The sequence below is a fragment of the Melanotaenia boesemani genome, chromosome 11 (assembly GCF_017639745.1).
Source record: "Melanotaenia boesemani isolate fMelBoe1 chromosome 11, fMelBoe1.pri, whole genome shotgun sequence".
In the NCBI taxonomy this organism is placed as follows: Eukaryota; Metazoa; Chordata; class Actinopteri; order Atheriniformes; family Melanotaeniidae; genus Melanotaenia; species Melanotaenia boesemani.
Genome location: NC_055692.1, coordinates 3,101,558 through 3,129,124, shown reverse-complemented (window position 1 = coordinate 3,129,124; position 27,567 = coordinate 3,101,558). Strand labels below are relative to the sequence as shown.

The 27,567-nt window shown below is 40.8% G+C and overlaps 1 protein-coding gene across 4 annotated transcripts in view; it reads left to right on the top strand.

The window, feature by feature from the left end:
• The window catches only part of LOC121648647 (ral guanine nucleotide dissociation stimulator-like), a 66,171-nt gene that overhangs the window by 22,183 nt on the left and 16,421 nt on the right, over window positions 1-27,567 (top strand). The window contains exon 1 of one of the 4 annotated variants that reach the window (XM_041998891.1): window positions 5,734-5,915. The exons of 2 other annotated variants lie outside the window; for them this stretch is intronic. In XM_041998891.1, coding sequence (XP_041854825.1) covers window positions 5,766-5,915 — 150 coding nt within the window. In that variant the 5' untranslated portion in view covers window positions 5,734-5,765. Of the gene's footprint in view, window positions 1-5,733; window positions 5,916-11,514; window positions 11,879-27,567 lie in introns of those variants that run through there. One more of the 4 variants, XM_041998890.1, reaches the window with a different exon arrangement.

Sequence of the window (27,567 nt, the reverse complement as noted above, 5' to 3'; positions counted from 1 at the left end):
TATACTAGGATTAAAAGCTGCTACAGACTGGTTTATACTGGGATTAAAAGCTGCTACACACTGGTTTATACTAGGATTAAAAGCTGCTACAGACTGGTTTATACTGGGATTAAAAGCTGCTACACACTGGTTTATACTGGGATTAAAAGCTGCTACAGACTGGTTTATACTGGGATTAAAAGCTGCTACACACTGGTTTATACTGGGATTAAAAGCTGCTACAGACTGGTTTATACTGGGATTAAAAGCTGCTACACACTGGTTTATACTGGGATTAAAAAGCTGCTACAGGCTGGTTTGTACTGGGATTAAAAGCTGCTACACACTGGTTTTTACTGGGATTAAAAGCTGCTACAGACTGGTTTATACTGGGATTAAAAGCTGCTACAGACTGGTTTTTACTGGGATTAAAAGCTGCTACAGACTGGTTTATACTGGGATTAAAAGCTGTTACAGACTGGTTTATACTGGGATTAAAAGCTGCTACACACTGGTTTATACTGGGATTAAAAGCTGCTACACACTGGTTTATACTGGGATTAAAAGCTGTTACAGACTGGTTTATACTGGGATTAAAAGCTGCTACACACTGGTTTATACTAGGATTAAAAGCTGCTACAGACTGGTTTATACTGGGATTAAAAGCTGCTACACACTGGTTTATACTGGGATTAAAAAGCTGCTACAGGCTGGTTTTTACTGGGATTAAAAGCTGCTACACACTGGTTTATACTGGGATTAAAAGCTGCTACAGACTGGTTTATACTGGGATTAAAAGCTGCTACAGACTGGTTTATACTGGGATTAAAAGCTGCTACACACTGGTTTATACTGGGATTAAAAGCTGCTACAGACTGGTTTATACTGGGATTAATAGCTGCTACAGACTGGTTTATACTGGGATTAAAAGCTGCTACACACTGGTTTATACTGGGATTAAAAGCTGCTACAGGCTGGTTTATACTGGGATTAAAAGCTGCTACAGACTGGTTTATACTGGGATTAAAAGCTGCTACAGACTGGTTTATACTGGGATTAAAAACTGCTACAGACTGGTTTATACTGGGATTAAAAGCTGTTACACACTGGTTTATACTGGGATTAAAAGCTGCTACAGACTGGTTTTTACTGGGATTAAAAGCTGCTACAGACTGGTTTATACTGGGATTAAAAGCTGCTACAGACTGGTTTTTACTGGGATTAAAAGCTGTTACAGACTGGTTTATACTGGGATTAAAAGCTGCTACACACTGGTTTATACTGGGATTAAAAGCTGTTACACACTGGTTTATACTGGGATTAAAAGCTGTTACAGACTGGTTTTTACTGGGATTAAAAGCTGCTACAGACTGGTTTATACTGGGATTAAAAGCTGCTACAGACTGGTTTTTACTGGGATTAAAAGCTGCTACAGACTGGTTTATACTGGGATTAAAAGCTGTTACAGACTGGTTTATACTGGGATTAAAAGCTGCTACACACTGGTTTATACTGGGATTAAAAGCTGCTACACACTGGTTTATACTGGGATTAAAAGCTGTTACAGACTGGTTTATACTGGGATTAAAAGCTGCTACACACTGGTTTATACTAGGATTAAAAGCTGCTACAGACTGGTTTATACTGGGATTAAAAGCTGCTACACACTGGTTTATACTGGGATTAAAAAGCTGCTACAGGCTGGTTTGTACTGGGATTAAAAGCTGCTACACACTGGTTTATACTGGGATTAAAAGCTGCTACAGACTGGTTTATACTGGGATTAAAAGCTGCTACAGACTGGTTTATACTGGGATTAAAAGCTGCTACACACTGGTTTATACTGGGATTAAAAGCTGCTACAGACTGGTTTATACTGGGATTAATAGCTGCTACAGACTGGTTTATACTGGGATTAAAAGCTGCTACACACTGGTTTATACTGGGATTAAAAGCTGCTACAGGCTGGTTTATACTGGGATTAAAAGCTGCTACAGACTGGTTTATACTGGGATTAAAAGCTGCTACAGACTGGTTTATACTGGGATTAAAAACTGCTACAGACTGGTTTATACTGGGATTAAAAGCTGTTACACACTGGTTTATACTGGGATTAAAAGCTGCTACAGACTGGTTTATACTGGGATTAAAAGCTGTTACAGACTGGTTTATACTGGGATTAAAAGCTGCTACAGACTGGTTTATACTGGGATTAAAAGCTGCTACACACTGGTTTATACTGGGATTAAAAGCTGCTACAGACCGGTTTATACTGGGATTAAAAGCTGCTACAGACCGGTTTATACTGGGATTAAAAGCTGCTACACACTGGTTTATACTGGGATTAAAAAGCTGCTACAGGCTGGTTTGTACTGGGATTAAAAGCTGCTACACACTGGTTTATACTAGGATTAAAAGCTGCTACAGACTGGTTTATACTGGGATTAAAAGCTGCTACACACTGGTTTATACTAGGATTAAAAGCTGCTACAGACTGGTTTATACTGGGATTAAAAGCTGCTACACACTGGTTTATACTGGGATTAAAAGCTGCTACAGACTGGTTTATACTGGGATTAAAAGCTGCTACACACTGGTTTATACTGGGATTAAAAGCTGCTACAGACTGGTTTATACTGGGATTAAAAGCTGCTACACACTGGTTTATACTGGGATTAAAAAGCTGCTACAGGCTGGTTTGTACTGGGATTAAAAGCTGCTACACACTGGTTTTTACTGGGATTAAAAGCTGCTACAGACTGGTTTATACTGGGATTAAAAGCTGCTACAGACTGGTTTTTACTGGGATTAAAAGCTGCTACAGACTGGTTTATACTGGGATTAAAAGCTGTTACAGACTGGTTTATACTGGGATTAAAAGCTGCTACACACTGGTTTATACTGGGATTAAAAGCTGCTACACACTGGTTTATACTGGGATTAAAAGCTGTTACAGACTGGTTTATACTGGGATTAAAAGCTGCTACACACTGGTTTATACTAGGATTAAAAGCTGCTACAGACTGGTTTATACTGGGATTAAAAGCTGCTACACACTGGTTTATACTGGGATTAAAAAGCTGCTACAGGCTGGTTTGTACTGGGATTAAAAGCTGCTACACACTGGTTTATACTGGGATTAAAAGCTGCTACAGACTGGTTTATACTGGGATTAAAAGCTGCTACAGACTGGTTTATACTGGGATTAAAAGCTGCTACACACTGGTTTATACTGGGATTAAAAGCTGCTACAGACTGGTTTATACTGGGATTAATAGCTGCTACAGACTGGTTTATACTGGGATTAAAAGCTGCTACACACTGGTTTATACTGGGATTAAAAGCTGCTACAGGCTGGTTTATACTGGGATTAAAAGCTGCTACACACTGGTTTATACTGGGATTAAAAGCTGCTACAGACTGGTTTATACTGGGATTAAAAACTGCTACAGACTGGTTTATACTGGGATTAAAAGCTGTTACACACTGGTTTATACTGGGATTAAAAGCTGCTACAGACTGGTTTTTACTGGGATTAAAAGCTGCTACAGACTGGTTTATACTGGGATTAAAAGCTGCTACAGACTGGTTTTTACTGGGATTAAAAGCTGTTACAGACTGGTTTATACTGGGATTAAAAGCTGCTACACACTGGTTTATACTGGGATTAAAAGCTGTTACACACTGGTTTATACTGGGATTAAAAGCTGTTACAGACTGGTTTTTACTGGGATTAAAAGCTGCTACAGACTGGTTTATACTGGGATTAAAAGCTGCTACAGACTGGTTTTTACTGGGATTAAAAGCTGCTACAGACTGGTTTATACTGGGATTAAAAGCTGTTACAGACTGGTTTATACTGGGATTAAAAGCTGCTACACACTGGTTTATACTGGGATTAAAAGCTGCTACACACTGGTTTATACTGGGATTAAAAGCTGTTACAGACTGGTTTATACTGGGATTAAAAGCTGCTACACACTGGTTTATACTAGGATTAAAAGCTGCTACAGACTGGTTTATACTGGGATTAAAAGCTGCTACACACTGGTTTATACTGGGATTAAAAAGCTGCTACAGGCTGGTTTGTACTGGGATTAAAAGCTGCTACACACTGGTTTATACTGGGATTAAAAGCTGCTACAGACTGGTTTATACTGGGATTAAAAGCTGCTACACACTGGTTTATACTGGGATTAAAAGCTGCTACAGACTGGTTTATACTGGGATTAATAGCTGCTACAGACTGGTTTATACTGGGATTAAAAGCTGCTACACACTGGTTTATACTGGGATTAAAAGCTGCTACAGGCTGGTTTATACTGGGATTAAAAGCTGCTACAGACTGGTTTATACTGGGATTAAAAGCTGCTACAGACTGGTTTATACTGGGATTAAAAACTGCTACAGACTGGTTTATACTGGGATTAAAAGCTGTTACACACTGGTTTATACTGGGATTAAAAGCTGCTACAGACTGGTTTATACTGGGATTAAAAGCTGTTACAGACTGGTTTATACTGGGATTAAAAGCTGCTACAGACTGGTTTATACTGGGATTAAAAGCTGCTACACACTGGTTTATACTGGGATTAAAAGCTGCTACAGACCGGTTTATACTGGGATTAAAAGCTGCTACAGACCGGTTTATACTGGGATTAAAAGCTGCTACAGACTGGTTTATACTGGGATTAAAAGCTGCTACAGACTGGTTTATACTGGGATTAAAAGCTGCTACAGACTGGTTTATACTGGGATTTAAAGCTGCTACAGACTGGTTTATACTGGGATTAAAAGCTGCTACAGACTGGTTTATACTGGGATTAAAAGCTGTTACAGACTGGTTTATACTGGGATTAAAAGCTGCTACAGACTGGTTTATACTGGGATTAAAAGCTGTTACAGACCGGTTTATACTGGGATTAAAAGCTGCTACAGACTGGTTTATACTGGGATTAAAAGCTGTTACAGACTGGTTTATACTGGGATTAAAAGCTGCTACAGACTGGTTTATACTGGGATTAAAAGCTGTTACAGACCGGTTTATACTGGGATTAAAAGCTGCTACAGACTGGTTTATACTGGGATTTAAAGCTGCTACAGACTGGTTTATACTGGGATTAAAAGCTGCTACAGACTGGTTTATACTGGGATTAAAAGCTGCTACAGACTGGTTTATACTGGGATTAAAAGCTGCTACAGACTGGTTTATACTGGGATTACAAGCTGCTACAGACTGGTTTATACTGGGATTAAAAGCTGCTACAGACTGGTTTATACTGGGATTCGAAGCTGCTACAGGAAGTTTTATATGAAAAAGAAGTGGTGGACCATAAATGGAAAGAATGGCTCAGAGTTTTAATGGTTAAAACGTGAGATAAACAGCTTATTTTCAGTAATGCGTTTCTTCCATGCTGGTGGCATTAGTTGGCAGACTGGCGCGTCCACAGCTGGAATCTGAGGGGAATCACTCTGAAAGTCCCTGTCAACTTTCCAGCTTTCATTTTCAGTTTTTCTGCTGCAGCGTGTCTGAGCGCCACACCGTGCAGCCATGTTGTTGTGGTTGTTTGACACCACGACCGAGAGGTTTCACTTCACCTTTGGCAGACATGGACGGACCTGCGATCTCGTAACCTGTTGTCTCTCTTTTCCCAGAAGAAGTTAATTTTTTTCCAGTGTTCTTTGCGTTGTTGACACAGCTGGTAAAGTAAACACACGCGAGCCGAGGGTCCGCGGGGGTTCGTCCAATCTGAGATGAGGGGAGTGGGAACCTTGGGGGCCCGTTGATGGGTTATGTTCCAGGATCATTTGGAGCCCAGCATTCCTGGTCTGGTTCTGAGGAGATGTGGTGTTGGAGCTGGCGGTCCTGTGGGCTGCTGGTCAGGACCGGTGTCTGCTGGGACGACGAGGGTTGTTACCGGGCAGTCAGGAGACAGGTTGGACATTTTACTACATAGACTGTGATGTTAGTTTGTCTGGGGACAGTCTGACCAAACCGCAGACGAAATAACGATAAAATTATCATTTTATCATCACATTTGCTTTTTCTGGTTTATTTTCTGTAGATGAGCTAAGAAATCTACTCGACTGTTATAAGAATTTTATCCCAAAAAAAACATGTTGATGTGGACAGTGTCTTGATCTTTGCCCCGAAACCATCTTTCTCTACGGAACATATCAGAACCAGGTCTTTGTTAGTACTGATTGTGATTTCGCTGGTTATCTCCATCCACCTCTTCTTGTTTTGTCCTGGTCAACCTCTAGAAAACACGTCTACAAGGGACATCTGACTCCGGTGGCCTCCATCTGTGGATGTGGAGGATGCAGGTATTAGTTCCTGGTTCTCATGTTAGCAGGTGGCGACATCTTTGTCAGAAACTCGTAGTTTGGTCCACGTTCGGCCTTTTAAAACCAAAGCATCTTCAAACAGCATGTTTAACTGCAGCGGCTGCTGCAGCCTTAGATCCTGAACGTTCTTCGTCCACGGCTGAACGTCTCTGAAAGCACCGCCGCTCTGCTGCAGGTTTAGTGTATTTTTTTATTTTTTAAAGAATGTGTCTCAGAATTGAACAATTAAAATAACATTAAGGCAACATGTCATCAGATTCTTTGCAGGGGAGCTTTTTTTTTTTCATTCCATCTACCCACTTCCACCTTGATCTTTAATTACGTCCAAAAATACATCTCAAAGCATGAATGATGAGTTTCAAACGTAAATCTTTTAAACTAATAGCTGTAGAAGCGACGCGAAGCTACTCAAACAACTAGAGAGGATAAAGCTCACATTGTGGAGATTTTATTTTAGGCTGATTTTCCTCTGATAATAAGGATTAATTTGATATAAGACCTCCTTTTATCCTGAATTATTATTCTTAATATTCTTCTTTTTTATGGTCCAGCTCTGATAATGTGTTTTAATGCCAAAGATGTTCATGTTTTTTCAGACTTTAAGTAAATGTCTTGCAGACAGCTGTGATTATGGATCAGGACGTCTTGGATTTTAAGACGGGAGCGTGGACGAACAGCTCTCAGGCTGGTTCCTGGCTCTAAATGCTGCGTTGCATTCAGACCTGTCTGCTTCTGAAATGAGAGAAAAGGCGCCTCCCTGACTAAAACCTGATCCGATCCACCATCCTTACAGCGTTCTGGCCTCACAGGGACGCCTGACCTCAGCCTTCTGAAGCAGGAAGGCCAGCGAGCCCACAACTCAGCCATCATTACAACGATCCGACCGCTGTGTGAGCTGAAGCTGAACTACTTCCTGTCGTAGAAACCGACACATGAATACGTGTTTATCAGCGTGTCCATGTGTCCCCACTTAACACAACGCAGCAATGTTAATAAACACTTGATCAGGTCCCAGACTGTAACGGTAAAGATAAAACCGTACTAATCCAGCAGCTGGTCCACCTGAAAAATACAGTGAAAACAGGAAAACACCCAATCGTATAATTCCAGTAATAAAGATACGGCTTTTATCTTTACTTTTATATAAGATCTTTTGTTTTATTCAGTCTTTTTAATGTTTAATGAAAGATGTTAGCATGTGTTAGCAAGTCCAGCTCTTCCACCTGCAGACCGACACCAAACTCCCACTAAAATCACAGAATATTAACGTCAATACTTTTAAGTAAAATTATAATAAAGTTGAAAATAATTCTCAGTCATTTTGTGTGAAATTAAATTATATTTCCATTTAAAAACAGAAATGATCTGTATAATTAACGTACAGGTTTTTCATGTTGTTTTACATTAAACCTTCATGACGTTGGTACCCAGAGGCCCAACGTGGGACAGGAAACGGTCCCCCGCTCCGTTACACCGCCAGCAGCTGAGCTACATGAATAACAGCAGAACGCTGCGAACGTCCTGACCGTCTGCACGGCGAGCGCACCGAGCTGCCGCCGTGTGATTGGCTGGTTAGATAGATACAGTAGAACAGCTGGATGCTGAGGATGTTGTTTTTTTGTCTTGAAAATCTTTATGCATTGCAGACATTTAACCCTTAACACCTACTTTTCTTTACAATTTTATAAAAACAAAATAAATAAAAAACGTATTTAAAAAAATTTACATAAAAAAGACGAACAGAATAAAACACAACTGAATACAAATGAATAAATAAATTTAAATAAATACATCATTAACAGTAAATAAAAATACATAAATAGTAATTAGATTAAATGAAATAAAAAGGGTCAGAAGCTGTTTGTCTGGTTGATTTCAGTGTTTAATGTGACGTTTGCGTGTTTGTTGGTGGACCCTGACTAATGACCCCACATGCTCGGTATGTTTATTATTTACGACGAGAGTTAAAAAAGCTAGAACGCTGTTGAGTTTAGACCCAAAATAAACTGCAAACTGAGTTCATGAAGAGGAGATTAACAAGCAGGCCTGAGTTTGTCTAACTCTGTGCTTTTCTCTGGGAGTCTCATCGGCTTTTATTTGGCACAGATTTGTTTTATGTGGCGTTCCTGGGAACGCTGTGCGCCTGGCAGCGTTTGACCACAGGCCTGCCGTGCTGGCCGTTCCACCTCCACTGAGAGCGCCTTGCAAAATGGCAAAAACTTCTCAGAGTTGCTCGATGTCACCACGACTAGAATAACTTCCTGATGCTGCTGACCTGCTTTCCATATGAAGCTGGTCCTGATGGAAATCTTCTCCAGCCCTGCCAGCTGGCGTCATCCTCCAGCGTTTCTCTGGGTGGAAGCAGCCTGTTGATTCTGCTGCTGTGTGTTCATTCGTCTTTCTCTGTGCATGTGAAGGAGAATAAGAGGCTGTTGTGGACTGTTGGCCTCTTCAGGGAACAGTAAAACATGTCAAAGCTGCAGCAGCATAACAACGTCCTCTGTTGTTGATTTCCAGCAGATGTGGTTTAAATCACAACAGACTAAAAGTTGGCTGGACCTGCACGTTCAAATTTTTAGATATTAAGCTTGAGCAAGCTTTTTCTACAAGACAGATATTAGTATCTATATTCTCTTAGAGTGAAGCTGCTGGTAATTGCAGATATATTCACTAGCTTTCAATTAAGCTGTATTAGACACCAACGCAGTGATTTCTGAGTTTTTACCGCTGCAGAAATGCAGCTCAACAATGCTTCGTTTTTCAGTGGAGGCAGTTTCTGCTTGCAGATGCAGCAGGTGGGGCCACAACAAACTTTCTAGCAGGCAGTCAAAACCATTTCCTATCCGGGCCAGCCATCAGTTCCTCCAGTATCTAGTGCAGGGGGTCCAAAGTCGGTCCAAAGTCGGTTCCCGTAGGCTGCTGTCCTGCAGATGTTAGAAGTTTCCCTGCTGCAGCGCACCTGAAACTTCTAAAACCTGCAGGACACCGGGCCTGGAGGACCAAGATTGAGGATCCAGTGTTTATAATGCATAAACACTTAATTTATACATGCATCTGAAAACCGGCTGCTGAACTGTGTTGCCTTTATCATGCAAATGAATCTTCCATGGATGCCAGAATTTTCAGAATCACTTTGACGTGTTTGTTTAGCTTAGAATGATGTGATGAAGAAGATGGAGTGCATGTGCACGTATAACCTCAGTGGAATGATTTAAGGCATCCTTGCCTTAGATATTACAATAATTCACTCACTTTACCCTTAAGAGGCTTTGATATGTCACCAGGATGTGATCTTGTTGATAGAGTATTTAGACTTTTTCATACTCGGCTCCTCATCTGTTCGTCTTCTGTTGTTTTGCTCTGCAGCAGCTGCAGATTTGTGAGTTATGAAGCAGCAGCTCAACAGTGAGAAAGGTCTGTGAGGCCAGACGTGTTGTGGCTGGATTTGGCCTCAGCTGGTGCAGCAGATGTTTGTTCATTTAATCACTTTCCCTGCGTCTCCTCCTGTCCGCGTGTCACTGTGAAATATCAGTCCAGATCATGTTGTTGTCTTCTGAAAAGCTTGATATACAGTTTATAAATAAACATCAGTTCACTGTTAATTTAGTATAAAATACAGGCTGGTTTGATTTCAGCTGAAAGCTTTGGCAGCGGAATTGTTCAGGTTTCTTGTAGAGATCAGGGACCTGTGGTCCTCGGTTTGGCCAGTAGGGGGCAGTGTCAGACATAAAACCCACCCGCTCTGCTGTGTTTGGCTGTAGAAACCACCACAACCCTGTTCTTGGTTTCAGCAAGTTATGGACGTTATTCCATTTTATAGAAGTTAACCGCTACTACATGTAAAACTGAATTGAAAACTACATTTTTATGTAGTTTATTTATTTTATTATTTAGCATGAAATCTGAATTTCTAGATTGTAGCTCATCAAGGCTAAACTAATTTAAACATGTTCAAGTGGCCTGAGTCTCCAAACAGATTATTATTATTATTATTATTATTATTATTATTATTATTATTATTTAACTTGTCAAAGTGTCAATAATTCAGAAAAAAGGGTATTTTTTTTCTTATAAACTGGAAAAAACAAAACTTTATTTTGTAAAATTAATTAAAACAGATTTTACTTAAATTATCACATTAATTCAGAAAAAAGTACAGAAAGGCAAACAGATTTTTTTCTTTGTGATAAAATGATCTAGTCAGTTTAGAAAAACAGAGTAGTCTTTTTTGGGTTTCCCTCCGTGTAAATACAGTACGTTTCCTTCATATTTTAAGTTTTATTTTGAAAAGTTATTACTCTTTGGCCTGTGTGTGGAAAATTGAGTCAACATATATAATATCCCTGATATCTTTTGCAGAGTTGTGTGAAGTAGTCATGAAGTTGCAAGACAAAAAAAAGTAACCCATGAGTAGTTAATTTAAACTACTCAGATTTAGATGTAGATGAGAAGGTTTGCAGACTGCTGAGCGGCTGTTTCTTCGTTGTAATTATGTGCTTTGGGCAGAGAGAGGACATTAAACTGTACTTGTGTGTTTTCTTTTCCCACACTGCCTGCTGCCATAGTGAGAGCAGAAACAACAACCATCCTTTCCCAAACGCATGACGTAAGAGTGGAGGAGTTAACGCTGCATTCAGGGACACCTCGTAGACACGTATGCCAGCTATACCAGCTGTAAACAAGATGACGTGCATTCTGTGTAGGATTTTTTTATTTTATTCATTTTTTTACGTTTTCTGACAAGAATAAGAAATTTATTGCTAGCCTTCAGTCTTAATTATGATAATAATAAAGTATCACAGAAGGAAAATTAATTGCTAAAACGTGAGATTAAAACCAGCTTAGTCAAATATTAAAAAAGAATCACTGAAAGAAATAAACACGATATAATAAATGTTCGAAAATAAAAAGTAAATGCGATTTCTTTATTCATGTATGTGATGTAATTCTTAAAGCAAGCTTAATTTAACTTTAGAGCTATTTTAAAAACATTAAGTGAACTACGAGATTATTCGACTGTTGAAAAATAAAAAACATGCACATAAGTAAAAACAAACTGTCAAAATAAAGATTTACACCGATAATAGATTAAATTCATATGACTAACGCCAGTTATTATTTGATGTTGGTATTTCCGAGAGCAGTGAAGACATCATGAGCCTGTGGGCGGAGTTTGGAAAAGCCCCAGTAGTGTGAGTCATGATTATCCTGAGCGTCTCACACCGCAGCGATGATCCAACAGAGCTGAATTAACTTCAGCTCAGCAGCAGCAGCGGCGACTCTTCGGTTTTCCAAGGCCGAGGACGGAGCGTTAAATGCCGCTACTGCCGCCGTGACTGAACGCTCGGCTCTGCGGGCATCCATGGTCTATTTCCCGGGGATGCAAGCCGAGGCTCGCAGCGTCAAGTCGGGGCAGCTGCTCGAGATGTTTGACTCCTCATGGAGGGTGCGGAGCATTTGGGACGGGGTGAGGCTGGAGGTTGTCGAGGACCGCAGCCCAGTGGTCCTGCACAGTTTCACACACCTGGACCCGGACATGCCAGTGCTGGAGGTGAGGAGGAGGAGGAGGGTGAAGGAGAAGCGGGGATGAGAGGCGGCTCGGGTCCGTTAGCTGATGCGGTTTGTTGTGTCTGTGATTGGGAGGATGATCGAGCAGATTCGGGATCAAACAGGGGGTCCTTCTCCTTTAGCTCTTTATAGTCCACCTCCCACTTTTTACCCCCTACCCAGCCTTATTAGTTTAATTTAGATGCTATTTAATGAGCTTAATATTGTAAACTTTCCTTTGCCTGACAGTACAGATGGGTTCTAGTGTCTTAGGGAGGTGGCACAAGTAAAACATGACAAAACACAAACACAGCCCTCCTCATGCTGGCATGAGCGTTGTTTTCAGGATGACTTGCTTTTTCTGCAGGTTTTGCCCTTGTGGTTATCACTTCCCCTTCTGTAGACCGACTGAAACCCTCCAGCTGGTGTCAAATCTGACCAAACCTGATCAATAATGGATAGTTCTGGTATGAACAATCGCTGTAGGTTGCATAACAAATGGGTTTTTGTGTGCTTGTGCAGTAAATCCATTAGCTCATTGTCAGTGGTCGGCAGGTATTACAGGAACTAGTGACCAATGGCAGAAAGGCCGAGTTGTTTTTCTGATGCATGTCTTTGAAAAGCACTTTGGTGTGCATATCGTTTATGTACGCTACAGAGATAGAAATGAAGCTTTGAGAGTAAGATGTGTGTATTTTTTTTTGCACAAATGTACTCTGTTGTAATTTAGATTTGCACATTAGTCCTATGGATTAGCCTTAAAGCAAAAGAAAAACTATATTGATGTCATGAACTGAAAGTTAAATCTTCAAATTTAAAAGCAGGAATTCCCCCTTCAATCTCCTTCAGTCTTTGGCCAAAATAAAAAAGTTTCACTAATCATGTCCTGGATTTTGTGGGACTCCGACGCGTAAAAAGACAGGATGAGTAATCGTGGTTATTAGTATTACGCAAATCCCTGGGATGTAACCAGGATGACACCATCGCTCACACTTATCCGTCCGTCCACGCAGACTTTACACATCTTCTTTTTCACTCTCTAGTTTATTTGTTATCGGTAAAACGTGGTCTGATATCACACATCCGTTGTTAGAAATGGCTTGTTCGTCTCGGTTTGTTCTCTCGTCTTCAGCCAGTGTGTTCTGCTTCATGTCTCTCTGCTCTAATCTAATCCTCTGCTCTAACACAATTACCCAGTGCTTAATCCCCCTCCTGCAGCGGCCGAGGGGTTTCCTCCACAACCTTTCTTTCTCTCCTGCCTACTCTCTGCAGAGATCCTGTTACCCTGTGAGGACCACCGGTGGTGATGGTTGGTGATGGTTGCCGTGGGTTTTGTCATTAGTTGAGCCTTTTGGCTCCATGAAACCAACACCAACATTGTGTCTGTGTTCTGTATAATATAGCTGAGAGGATCAGGTGACTTTGAAAAGGTGGATAGTTATTTGTTGGACAGTTTGAAGAGGAGGGTTGACCAGCACTGAATTAGTCTGTTTAACCCTTAAAACTCTGCTAGATCTCCAGCATCCCCGAGTACCATTTCTCCTATCCTCACAGAGTCTCAGGAGCGGTAGTGTGTAGCTCTGTGGGGTAAACTGTGATGGATAGTTACACCTTAGGTCATCTACGGAAGCTGAGTTCCGTAGATGACCTAAATGCTACCAAAATGTAGTTTTATTCAGAGACTCTATCTGGTAAATCCACAATGGTCCATGATAACAGCATTATTTATCACATTTCACCATAAAAACATCACCATCACTACTATGTTGCTAAGAGACCTCTATTTAGACCTGGACATGATGATGAAGCCACTTCCTGTCAGACTTTCCACCAATCAGAGAGCTTAGATTGACGGTAACGTCCAATCAGGAGCAGCCAAAGATCAACCAGTGAGCAGAAAGTTCTATGTGTGTGTGAAAAGAAGAAAAATAATGCTCCTCTATGGCTGGAATAAAGCCAAGAAGACGTTTCTGATGCACGGTGGCGCCACAAAGCAGCTGAGCTGGAGTTGCTTTAGTGAGGATAGCAGACTGCTACAGACTGGTTTATACTGGGATTAAAAGCTGCTACAGACTGGTTTATACTGGGATTAAAAGCTGCTACAGACTGGTTTATACTGGGATTAAAAGCTGTTACAGACTGGTTTATACTGGGATTAAAAGCTGTTACACACTGGTTTATACTGGGATTAAAAGCTGCTACAGACTGGTTTATACTGGGATTAAAAGCTGCTACAGACTGGTTTATACTGGGATTAAAAACTGTTACACACTGGTTTATACTGGGATTAAAAGCTGTTACACACTGGTTTATACTGGGATTAAAAGCTGCTACAGACTGGTTTATACTGGGATTAAAAGCTGCTACACACTGGTTTATACTGGGATTAAAAGCTCCAACTGCTGAGAAATTAGCAATGGCTGTCAATAACTATACATACGTAACATGTTGAGTTTTCTTTGCTAATCATTATTATTACACTGCACAATGTAGAAAACTATTAGAAACAACTTATTTGTTTTATTAATGAGAAACTGTTATATAAAACATAAAATGATAATTAGTCACTACTAAAACGTTTATGTTCAAACAAAATCTGGGCTAAGAGTGTGGAGTCACTGTGTCAAGTAAAACAAGCGCTCCCTGAAGAAGGTGAGGACGATTTGTTTGAATTATCTCGTATTCTATTGGCTGGAGGAGGTTTGACAGACAGCTCTTTCAGCAACCCAAGAGAGAGGAAAAAATATCCAAGAGCAGAGAAAGTGTCTGAGTGTGAGGGAGAGACCAAGTCTGAGCGCTGAGTTTTGAAAGGAAGAACAATATATTTGAAAGCAAGAGTGACTTTCTGAGTGTGAGAGCAGAGTTTTAAGAGTGAGCAGGATGATGGTTGAGCGTGAAAACCAGAAATCTTGCTCTCAAAGCAAACAATTACGCTCTTGACTAAAGATAGAAAAATAGTGTGTTAGTGTTTGACATAGTGCCATAAAGCGACATGCTGCCATTAAGCGACATGCTGCCATAAAGCGACATGCTGCCGTAAAGCGACATGCTGCCATTAAGCGACATGCTGCCATTAAGCGACATGCTGCCGTAAAGCGACATGCTGCCATTAAGCGACATGCTGCCGTAAAGCGACATGCTGCCATTAAGCGACATGCTGCCATTAAGCGACATACTGCCGTAAAGCGACATGCTGCCATTAAGCGACATGCTGCAGTAAAGCGACATGCTGCCTTAAAGCGACATGCTGCCTTAAAGCGACATGCTGCCATTAAGCGACATGCTGCCATTAAGCGACATGCTGCCGTAAAGCGACATGCTGCCATTAAGCGACATGCTGCCGTAAAGCGACATGCTGCCATTAAGCGACATGCTGCCATTAAGCGACATACTGCCGTAAAGCGACATGCTGCCATTAAGCGACATGCTGCAGTAAAGCGACATGCTGCCATTAAGCGACATGCTGCCGTAAAGCGACATGCTGCCATTAAGCGACATGCTGCAGTAAAGCGACATGCTGCCGTAAAGCGACATGTTGCCATTAAGCGACATGCTGCCATAAAGCGACATGCTGCCGTAAAGCGACAGTTGCAAGGTCTGGTCTGTTGAATTCATGACAGCCCGATTCCATTCAATATCAATTTGTTTAAAGATATTTATGTAACAATAACCATTGTTTCTTGATTGTTAAAGGCATACTCAGATAACGATTTATTATAAAATACTGAATCCGTTTACATGACCATCAAAAAGGGCATCTGTCTTCCTTGCTGGAGACCTGAATTCGAATCCTGCAGGGGACGAATATTAACCCCTTCCATTTGGGTCCTTAGGCAAAACCCTTTACGCTACTCCATGACCACCTTCAGACGTAAGTCGCTTTGGAGAAAGCGTCTGCTAAATGACTGTAGAACAGAAAATCAGATGAAAATCAGGTTACTACAGCCAATAGTAATCTAGTAATCCTTCATTGGATTTATTTTGGAATACATACATGTGTGATGACATCACTTTCTGTTATTTTCAAAACATTCATTGTTGTACAAACTGAGCCCACAGTCTTAGCATTATCTGCTAATGTAAGCGCCTGTGGTCTTAGCGTTAGCTGCTAATATGAGCGCCTGCACTTTTAGCGTTAGCTGCTAATGTGAGTGCCTGCAGTCTTAGTGTTAGCTGCTAATGTGAGCGCCTGCACTTTTAGCGTTAGCTGCTAATGTGAGTGCCTGCAGTCTTAGCGTTAGCTGCTAATGTGAGCGCCTGCACTTTTAGCGTTAGCTGCTAATGTGAGAGCCTGCAGTCTTAGTGTTAGCTGCTAATGTGAGCGCCTGCAGTCTTAGCGTTAGCTGCTAATGTGAGCGCCTGCAGTCTTAGCGTTAGCTGCTAATGTGAGCGCCTGCAGTCTTAGCGTTAGCTGCTAATGTGAGCGCCTGCAGTCTTAGCGTTAGCTGCTAATGTGAGCGCCTGCAGTCTTAGCGTTAGCTGCTAATGTGAGCGCCTGCAGTCTTAGCGTTAGCTGCTAATGTGAGCGCCTGCAGTCTTAGCGTTAGCTGCTAATGTGAGCGCCTGCAGTCTTAGCGTTAGCTGCTAATGTGAGCGCCTGCAGTCTTAGCGTTAGCTGCTAATGTGAGCGCCTGCAGTCTTAGCGTTAGCTGCTAATGTGAGTGCCTGCAGTCTTAGCGTTAGCTGCTAATGTGATAGCCTGCAGTCTTAGCGTTAGATGCTAATATGATCAGTAATAAGCTGCTAAATAGTTTACAGGTAAATGTAATCCATTTATTTAACTTCTTTTTCTCTTAGCCTTAAGTGTTTAATTATTCTACATACAATAATAAAAAAAAATAATAAAAAAAATCTAAATTGGATTAATTCAATTTGAGTTGATTCAAATTGATAATTCTTTTTTTTTTTTTATGTTTTTTTAACGCATCTCTAATAGTTGCTGTTATGAAGTGTGGTTTCAAGACTCTACAGGGAAACAATGGTTCTGGAAACGATCATAATAACTGTCAAAACAAGTCAGAAACTCGTATTTTCAAGGTCAGAAAGTTGCATAGCGCTACTTATTCATTTGAAAATCAGTTTGCAGCTGGAAAACAGGGTATCTGAGTTTAGAAGTCTTTGGGTTTTAGGAAATAAGCATCGGTGAAATCAGAGACAGAGCTGCTGTAATGATGCCTTAAAATCGTGTTCTTCCTGTCATGATCTCTGTATCCTCTCTGCAAACAATGACTCAGCTGAGCTAGGCAGCAGTCCCAGATGAGTGATTTAATGACACAGTTCCCAGATGGAAACAAAAACCTCAAGCACAATCTCTCATTACAAGAACAGAACAGTACACAATACTAAATCAAGGTATCTTGTGGGTGTACATGACACTGTATAATCTATTTTTATCTCTGTAAAGTGACTAGAGACCGTTTTCTTCAGAGATGGAGGATGTAATGTAGGAAGGTAGGACGTGGCCTCCATGTGGGGTATTTGGCTTATAATCAGCACTTATTTAATATAAGCAGGGTGAAGTAGTGAGAAATGGCAGCGTTTGACTCGCACAGAGAAGCTTTTGTCTCCACAGTTCATTTTAAGGAGAGCGGAGTAGCCGAGCAGAAGATCAGAATGACAGAAACAGACAGAAGCAGGAATGTGAAGGCTCACCGCCTGGAAAAATACTTTTCCTTTCCTGCCACTTCCCTTAAATTATCTAATTCCGCACTTGCCGTCTGTCTGGTATCCTCTAATTATCCAGACTGATCATGCATGAGGTAAATTTCTAAAACATGGCAGCAGAGAGGTGTTTTTATAGAGAAGATCAATATTAAAGGTACAATTCAAAATCAAGCTTGGTATCCTTACATGTGACTAAAAGCTGAGGGTACAAGCTGCATGGAGGTTCCCGTTAACATTCCCATCTGAGGTGCATTTAAAAGTGGATAAAATTGTGTAGTGAGACATGCCAGCTGCATGGACGTTTCACCTGAATCCACCAGGGCATATAAATCCTCTTTTATTAAAAGAGTTTTGCATAGTAAGCACATTTTCTGCAAGAAAAACATAGAATAAAGCTCGAGACAGGAAGCAGGGTATTAGTTTAATCTGTGCTGGAGCCAAATATTACAGGACTGTCTTGTAGGATGACATCTATGATGTGATTATTTACGAAGTTTTTCCAGTAATTTGATTAGTTCCTGCATCATGTGGAGTTGCAGCAGAGCTCTGGCTTGCAGATTCCTTTAAGGTCTTGTCTTTGCCCCAAACGTGGCAGCCTGGTTAATAACACCCCTGACCTGGTTAATAACACCCCTGACCTGGTTAATAACACCCCTGACCTGGTTAATAACACCCCTGACCTGGTTAATAACACCACTGACCTGGTTAATAACACCACTGACCTGGTTAATAACACCCCTGACCTGGTTAATAACACCCCTGACCTGGTTAATAACACCCCTGACCTGGTTAATAACACCCCTGACCTGGTTAATAACACCCCTGACCTGGTTAATAACACTACTGATAGACTCACCTGAAAGTGAGTTATTGATGGTTATTTCATCAGATCCACTCGCTCCATCATCACTGCATTTTAAAAAGATGTGGATGTTTCTGGACACAGCAGCAGGTCATTCACTTTACAGAAAGAGTTAAAGGGAGGTGAAGACTACATGGTCTACCAATCTTCATGACCCCACATGGATGTTCGTGGATGAGTTCTTCCCTTCACAGAATTTGTGATATCAGGGGAAATGTTAATTTTTGATTTGTTGTCACTCATTTGAATCAAATTATTTTGGTCCATTTTTTTCCAGGGATCTGAAGCAATCAAAAGGTTTTTTAAAGTGTGCAGTATTATGTGAAGTACTAACACTCACCTGTATCGCCATCTTCCTCAGCATCTCCTCTGGCTGCAGCTTTAGATCTGATTCTTTTGATTAACCTGACAAAATAACACAGATTCTTGCTAAAGAAATTTTTTTTTGGCTTAGTAAGTGGTATTATCAGTTGGAAAAGTTGATTCAGTTGATTCACTCTGAAATAACTCCTGATGTCGTCCTTTTCTTTTCTTTGCTCCTGAAGATAAAACCAGCGTTAGTGCTGCTCTCTGGTACTAGCTAGCGCTAGCCAGAAGCAGTGAGCAACAGCGGGGACAGCCAATCGTGTTAGCAAGAAATGAAAGAGCAGAGCCAATCAGAACAGTTTAAATGGGTAATAAGGCGGGACTTGCCATTTAAACTGTTTAACTGCAGCAATGCTACAGATGGTGAGCACAGCTTTGCTTTTTCTAAAGAAACCCAGCTGATAGAAGACAGATTCACCAGTTCTTAGATATGTTTTTTTGTTTTCTGTTTTTTAATTTGACATATTTGTGATTGTCATTTGATAAAATGTCCTTTAAAGCCCAACCCAAAAGAAAATGGGGAGAAAATTCATTTCTTTAATCTGAAGTGTTTACTTGGCCCCTTTTAACAAAATGTAAAAGAATAATGATTGCATATTTACCATTTATTACCGTGTGATATGTCAGCGTTATTGTAGTGCAGAAAGTGTCCACCGGGGGCAGAAGACAAACATCAGACTGTGTACAACAGGGGTTTGAAAGTTTTTACCATAAAGTGATGGAAAGGTTCTCAGAAACGGTCTTTATAAAGTATAATTCATACATCATTAGAGGGTTAATGAGGTATTGAGTGTTTGGTTACACCCCCCACCCCCCCAGGCCCGTCCTGGTTTGGTGTCCTGCCCTGCTTCTAGATGATCTCACTGGTTCTCGGCTTTCATTGTCAGCGGGGGGAAGTCGCTGGCGTGTGCTACAGGCTTGTCCTGCACACAGCTATTGTTGGCTTGTTTAGCTGTTTACTGTTTTGGGTGGGTTTTCTCCCTGACTGGGAGTTCCCCGTCTACATTTAGACTCAGACGGGTTTTTAGTGGTCACTTAGGAAGCAGGTGTGCTTTTTCTTTTTGTTAATGAGCGTCATAATCTATCAGATTTCTGGGACAAACTTCCAGAGTGCTCTTCTGTGTATGTGTGTGTGTGTGCGTGTGTGTGTGTGTGTGTGTGTGTGGGTGGGGGGGGGGTTCGAAGTGAGGCCCTTTGTTTGTTTTAGACTGTTCCTGAACTAGGTGGCCATGTTTCTAACTACTCTGCACCATCAGATGGAAGTATGGGAGGCATGTTTTTGTCATATAAATATTTTTTGGCCTGTTTGACAAGCTGACGTTTAAGGTGGGGGGAGGGTTTCCATAAATAGGTTGTAGGTATTACAGCACTTGTCTTGATCATTTTAGCATAATTTCTGCTGTTGCTGATGAATTCGTACTTCAGCTTCATGTTTGAGTTCACGAGAGAGAAAAATCTATGAAGGGAAGAAAAATACAAGCTGTAAAAACATCTGAAATCTGGATTCATGCTGAATTTACAGCGTTTCTCCAGGATCGATCTACAGCCCATTGCATGCTGACAGCTAGAAGGCATCGACCTCATGATCAGAAACTATCCGTCAAAAAGACGCGTTCAGTTTTTCTCATCTGAATAATGTTGAGTAAACGCTGCTGAACGCGTCACGTTGCTGCAAGTCCAACCGAGACGAGAGGATCCAAACCTAAAGCCACGTCAGAGGTGGCTCTCTCGTTCAGAAGTAGCCTGTTAATAATGCCAATTTATTTCTTTAATCATCTCGTTAATTCAGAAAAAGTGAATGCAGTACACTTACACTTACTTACAAACTCGTGAATTTCCATATAACTTAAAGAGGAAAACAAGCGGGAGAAACCTTAAAAAAACCGGCTGTGATCAGTTTTCCGTCCCACTGCTTCCTGCCGTGTAGAAGGCCCGTTCACCTCCATGTTTGAGGAAAGCTGCTTCACTCTGTGGAAATGTTTTCCTCCTCTGTCTTTGCTGACGCTTTGATCGGACTCGCATTCCTCGGCCCACGTCTGCGCTCACGGTCCTTCCCGGCCTGGATGGTGGAGGTGAAAGTAGATCTGATAAGAGCTGGAACAAGCAGGAGGAGGAGGCTGGTACTGGATGCCAGACATTTCTGTGTGGGAGTTTTGATCGTTTCCTACATTTATTTTAAAACTTGCACAAGCAGCTAAGAATGAGTAAGTGAAGGTGAATTTCAGAGTTGAACAGCAGTTTCTGGCTGTTTTTCTTCTCTTTGTGTTCATGTTTGGAGGCTGTAAAATGCTCAGCTTTTGGTGAGAATGAATCGTGTGTGAGTTTGTGCTGCGTGATGGATGGTTGCATCGAATGCCTGCTGCTCAAAATGACGTCCTGAATGCAAAGCACCACATATTAATATACACCAAGACATAAGGCACTGAAATGAGGTTTTTCAGCTTGTTGCTTCAGGCTGGGACATGTAGGGGTCACTGAGCAGCCAGAAAATAAAATTCCTTCCACGGATGTAATAGTTTTATTAAATGATGAAGAATTTTCTAAATAAAGGTCATCCTCGGCTTTGTTTTGAATGTTCTTGGTTACTCAGTGTTCCCAGCTATGACTTTTCTGGAATGAAGACTGACTGCTGGAAGCAGATTTATGTTGTGTAATGAGAAAGTTGCACTAAACTTGATTCCTTTATATTCTTTTAGCTGCTAGTAGACGTTAAATGTGTCAGAAAACAACAGTGAAGGAACAAAGTTGAAGTTTCTCTGTTAAAGTAATCCAGACTGTCCACCGCTGCAGAGCTGAGTGAAGTCTTGGAAAACCACGTGTGATTGGGTAAGATCTGGCAAAGTTGGCACAGATCCAGTACTGAGGAGGTGCAGAGACTGAGTTCTTGTCCACACAGAGGCGAGTTTAGACGATTGTGCTTGAGTTGTTTATCGTTCACCGAGGTTCTGAGACTCCAGAACCAGATCCACGTCTGGGTGACAGCACTGGTGCGTTCACTGACGACACGAGTCTGTTGATATCTGGTGTAAAATCATTACATCACAGCTACACTGTTGGCTGACAAATGTTCCTTCAAGGTCAATAAAGTTTATTCTGAGTTAACATCTGCAGATATAAATGCAGCACAGGAGGAAAAACAGAGTTTATCCAGTTCTTAGGAGCTCGAAAGTGAATATTTAGTCTAAGCAGCTTTATTCTTCGAGATAGTCTGAAGCCTCCTAGAGAAGCTTTCTGCCATTTCTTTAAGTAGTCTCCAAGAATAGTTCTCCAGGATCCTTGAAGGACTTTCCAGAACTCTTCTTTTTGTTCTGTTCGCTGTCCAGATGATCCCACACTGCTTCAGTAAGCTGAAGTCCGGGTTCTGGGGAGGATCCATCCCTCCATCAGACCTGTTTCCACTGATCTCCAGTCCAGTTTTTGTGTCATGTGACGTATCTCAGCCTTTTCTCCCTGTTCCCCTTCCTTAAGAACGGCTTAAGAACGTTTCCATGGAGACCATTTATGATGAAGCTTTGGCCAACAGCAGATGGATCAGGTGAAGGTTCAGATGCATCTCTCTGGTCCTGGTTCAGGTCTTTGCTGGATTTCAGGTCATCTACTGTAGATAGTTTTTTTTTAGTCCGGACTCTTCTTTTGTCCAGTTTCTGCCACCGCGCTGAGACAAGCCAAGTTTCCAGCTAACAGCTCTTTGGGAATCATAACTTCTGTAACTGTAAATGTTTGGATGATCTCCCGGTAATTTAGTTAAATTATTCTGCGTTTAACCCGTATTTAAAAGCCACGTCCTGTTTGTGAGCAGGAGGTCTGAGTCACGCTGAAGGAATGTGAGGCCAATTTTAACAATGAAAAAAAAGAAAGTGGCGTAGCTCCCTGAGCAGCTTAGAGGGAATTCCCTCGTACGTCCAGAGACGATCCGGCCTGAATGCTGCCCATGTTTATTTTCAGGGACCCTGAGAGAGTCATTTATGTTCAGATGTGGCTTCTTGGTCTGTGCTTTCATTATTCTGATGGTTACCAGGGAAACGTCTGGTCTTTCATTCAGCTGCTTTGAGCTCGTTTCAGGTGTCGCTTCTCTGAAGTTATTGATCGGGGGGAGTTTGTTTATCGTGCTGACATTCGTCCTCGCTGCAGAGGACATGAATAGGAGCATTATTGTTGAAGTTGACTGTCCAGATGGAGCGAGGCGCTGCCCTTGAGCTCTGCATGTTTTGGGGTTTGCAGCGATAGCAGCGCGGCCTCTGCGGTTTGGCTGATAAGCAGCTCTCCCACTGTCAAGGCTTCAGCTGCAGCTGCTCCTCGGCCATTACGCTGGACACCATTCACACCCGTTTGTCTCCTCTCAGCCCATTTATCTGTCACACACACCCTCCCTCTGCAACTCTCTGTAAAGGTCTCTGCAGCCATTATTCTAGTTCATGTTCTGTGGAGCTGACGCTACATTATCTTGTTTTGTGGAGGGTTGGAGGCAGATTAATCTTTCTTTCCATCAGCCAACTCCAATCCTTCTTTGTTTAAGTAAAAAACACAGTGCAGATATATCAGAGAACCATGTTTCATCTCACTTTGAGTCGAGTTGCCCGTAGAGCTTGATGATATTGAATTAGAACTTGTTTCCATGGTTACAAAAGGAGCTTGGCTCAAACAGATCTTACTGAAAAGATCCGTAAGAAAGAAAGAACTAAAGCAGAGTCAGACTGAGGTTTGAGAACAGTGATGACTAACACTGCAAGGACACAGTAAGTGGCCGTGACTCGTCCATGGAGGCCTCAGCTCGGTGATTCACGCTGTTAGCTTAGATACGAGTTCGTTTTACAGAACTCATACAAGAGCTGATCGGATGCACATTCCTCTGTGTGATGGACGGTAAAAAGACGCCCGCAGTCACAGTTTGTTTCTTAGGTTTTAACAAGCATCATTGATCCTTTAATAGTTTTAACTGTCAGGATAATGTTTTAGCTTCGGGACACAAATGAAAGTTTTTTTTTCTACAAGCTGTTTTCTGATGGGTGGTGATGACGTTTGTCTCAGTGATAAACAGGAAGAGGAAACGATACAGCTGTGTTTGTATAGGGTATATCTAAGTATGACATTATTCCATAAATGTTTTTATAGTAAAGATAAAATAAATAAAATACATTATAAGTAAAATAAGATAAAACCCATCACTGTACATGTCCTTATAATGAATTATTAGAAATAAAAAAAAAATATATTTCTTTTTTTAATTCATGCATGGAAAGGTTAAAAATGACAGTGAACTATAAAAGTTTGGTAATTCTTGTTTACAGTTATAATTCTGGTTATACCAGCTTTACTACCTGGATTACTAGATCAACACAGCTGGTTGCCACCCAGTGTTTGATTTAAAGACCAAGGCCACCCACTAGAACGCCTGTCCTCAGCCATGTGCTTCTTTTTCTCTTGTTTGAGCATTTGTTTATATTTATGCTTTGCTTGTACATTTTAGAAAAAAAAGAAAACATACATGAACTTTTCAGGCAAAATCGAGTTTATATTTGGTTTAAATTTTACCAAAATAAATCCAAATTCGTTGAAGTAATCTGTTTTTACTTTAACCTTAAAAGACACGACCTTAAAATGACCTTTATGTCAATAAATACAGAATACACAGAAATTTAAATGATTGTCTTTTATGCTGTGTTTATATGACTTATTCCTATTTTTACATATTATTTTAATTCTGATTTTATATCTGAAAGATCATGTTTATTAGAACTGGGTTTAAAAAACTGAATCTGTTAAAGTGTAATTAATCCTATATCGATTCACAAAACTCAGAAATTGATTGATTTTATATTTAAACGTTTTTTTACTGGTGAAAACAGGATCCAACTCTCGTGTGACGTATCGATTCTCGGCAAGATCTTAGCAAATATACACAACTGATGGGTTTCCTGTCACTTCCATCCAAAATCAGCTTCTCTCTCTGAGATGATGTTTTCATCCACCACTGGATTACATTTACCTGTAAACTATTTAGCAGCTTATTAGCTCTCACATTAGCAGCTAACGCTAAGACTGTGGGCTCAGTTTGTACAACAATGAATGTTTTGAAAATAACAGAAAGCGATTTCATCACACACGTATCTATTCCAAAATAAATCCAATAAAGGATTACTAGATTACTATGGGCTGTAGTAACCTGATTTTCATCTGATTTTCAGTTCTACAGTCATTTAGACTGCGGGCACTCACATTAGCAGCTAATGCTAAGACTGTGAGTTCTCATATTAGCAGCTAAAGCTAAGACTGTGGGCTTTCATATTAGCAGCTAACGCTAAGACTGTGGGCTCTCATATTAGCAGCTAAAGCTAAGACTGTGGGCTTTCATATTAGCAGCTAACGCTAAGACTGTGGGCTCTCATATTAGCAGCTAATGCTAAGACTGTGAGTTCTCATATTAGCAGCTAAAGCTAAGACTGTGGGCTCTCATATTAGCAGCTAACGCTAAGACTGTGGGCTCTCATATTAGCAGCTAATGCTAAGACTGTGGGTTCTCACATTAGCAGCTAATGCTAAGACTGTGGGCTCTCATATTAGCAGCTAATGCTAAGACTGTGGGTTCTCACATTAGCAGCTAATGCTAAGACTGTGGGCTCTCATATTAGCAGCTAATATGGGCTCAATATTAAGTCATAAAGATTTTGCAGTTGTAAATGAATGCTTGCACATACTTTCGGTTTGCGTCTGTAAATCAAGCTTGTCACCCTGTAAAAACAATCTGCCTGAAAAATTCAAGTGTGCAAATGTGCAGAAAAGGTGTTTGCGTGGTTGTAAAAAAGATTTGTATTTGTGGGGGAAAAAATAAAGTTCTTTTGCGAAAACCCTGTTCATAGATGCAAAGCACCAAACTGTGTGCGAGCCTCTGAAGTTGGGGTTGCGAATTTTGTCTCTGTCTTTACAATTTTATCTGATTGGATGGTGACAAATCAAACTGTCCAATCAGAGCGCAGATGGCTTCCTGTCCTTCCGCACAGCTGCAGACTCTTAAAGGGGAGTAGAGTTTCAACAATGGACGAAGGCGCGAGTACGTCTGTTACACCGGTGGGTTCTAATTTTAAATATAGCTGGAATAAAAGTTCATATTTTATGTCACAACTTTATTGAAGCATTCAGTTGTTTTAGTGTCGCTCCAACTAAGTTGTCCTTGTGTATCTTCTTAGTTAAGAATTGCGGCCTATATATATTTTTTCTTAAATGAAGATCAGCTTTTCCGGTTTATATTAGCCTCACGATGTGATAGCTGACAAATCAGCAATTACTAACTCCAGTTAGGGATGGTAAAACCGAGGCCTCATGAATCATCGAGCCAACTTTGACCCAAATGCATGAAAATGGCTTAGTGTTCTGAATCATTTGACCATATTAAAGAGCTCCATCTGCTGGCTGTGGGCGTCTGCATCAGAAGGTCAGCGTTGCAGTTGACACCTCACATCTGTCATCCCTATCTCAACTTGGAATACGTGTTCAATAAACGATACATAATCTACCATGAGTGAATATTTATTTTCTGTAGTTCATAAATTATAAAGAGGGGTTATTAGGTAAGATTAGTAAAGGTAACAGAATTGTGGTGTAACTTAAGTATACCAATCTGTAATGACAATAGTTACTCACAGCAGGAACATAAGAGGGAAGGGTGCTTGTGCAACAGGGATAGTGATTGTGTTAGTGATTTTAGACAGTTGTAGTAAAATTGTTTACTGTTTTATGTGTCTTATTATTTATAATAAATATTGCAAATGTATCTTATCGTCTACCTCATGAGTTTGTTTTTCTTTTTTTTTGCATAGCTGATTGTTGTTGAATGTAGCACACTGCACATTTATGTACATAGATTATTTACTCCAAGTTTTTTTTATGTTATCTTTATTTTCTATCTAGTTTTTTTAATTGTTTATTTATTTTATAATGTTTTCTGGCATTCAGGGTGGACGGCAAAGTAAGATTTTCGTGGTTCAGGGAAACTTGTTTCCTTACTGTGCAAATGACAAACACTTTGAATACTGAATCTTGAAATGTATTATGAGAAAAATGCTTTGGCAACTGTGTGATCTGTCATAATTTTTTATTTAAAAACGTATTTTCTCAATAATGTCAGGCTTCAGTCTGCTCCTCTTCTGGCACACTACCTCTCCAGCTTTGGAGAGGTTGCACCTGAAAGAAACACAATAACAAAATTGTAATTAACCAACTTTAAAATTATTAAAATTCTCTACTGATGATGATCAGAAACCAACTCGGCTGTCTAAGGTCCTGCAGGTTGTAGTTTTCCTCTGCAGCTGCAGACCGAGACGTTTCCTCGGATGCTTCTGGTTAAAGTTTGATGAATTTTAAAAGTCTGCTTTTTGCATCGCTATTAAAACATTTATATAAGGAGAAGGAAATAAAGCTTACCTGTGATGTTGAAGGCACCGCCCGATCCGTCCTTCTCTCACACTCCGAGCTCCTTCAGCAGTAACCCTGGCAACAGCGTCTCACGCAGACGTTTGTGTCCCAAAATCTCTAAAAGCTAAGTGTGATCCAATATAAACTAATGCTGATGTGATGCTTCCCCTAATTTTGTTGTCAAAATGTAATGTCGCACAATGGCTCCTCTCAAAAACCCGCAATCTCCTCAGCGTTTGTAATCTGTCATTGAGAGATTGATTGAAGACCGGTCCCTTTGAAGATCCCGCGTGCTGCTTAAAACGCGCTGATAAGGTAACGAGGCCTCGTTTGGTCTATCACGTGACTTTTGGCATGCTGAATCAATGACAATGCTCGCAACAGTTCCGTGT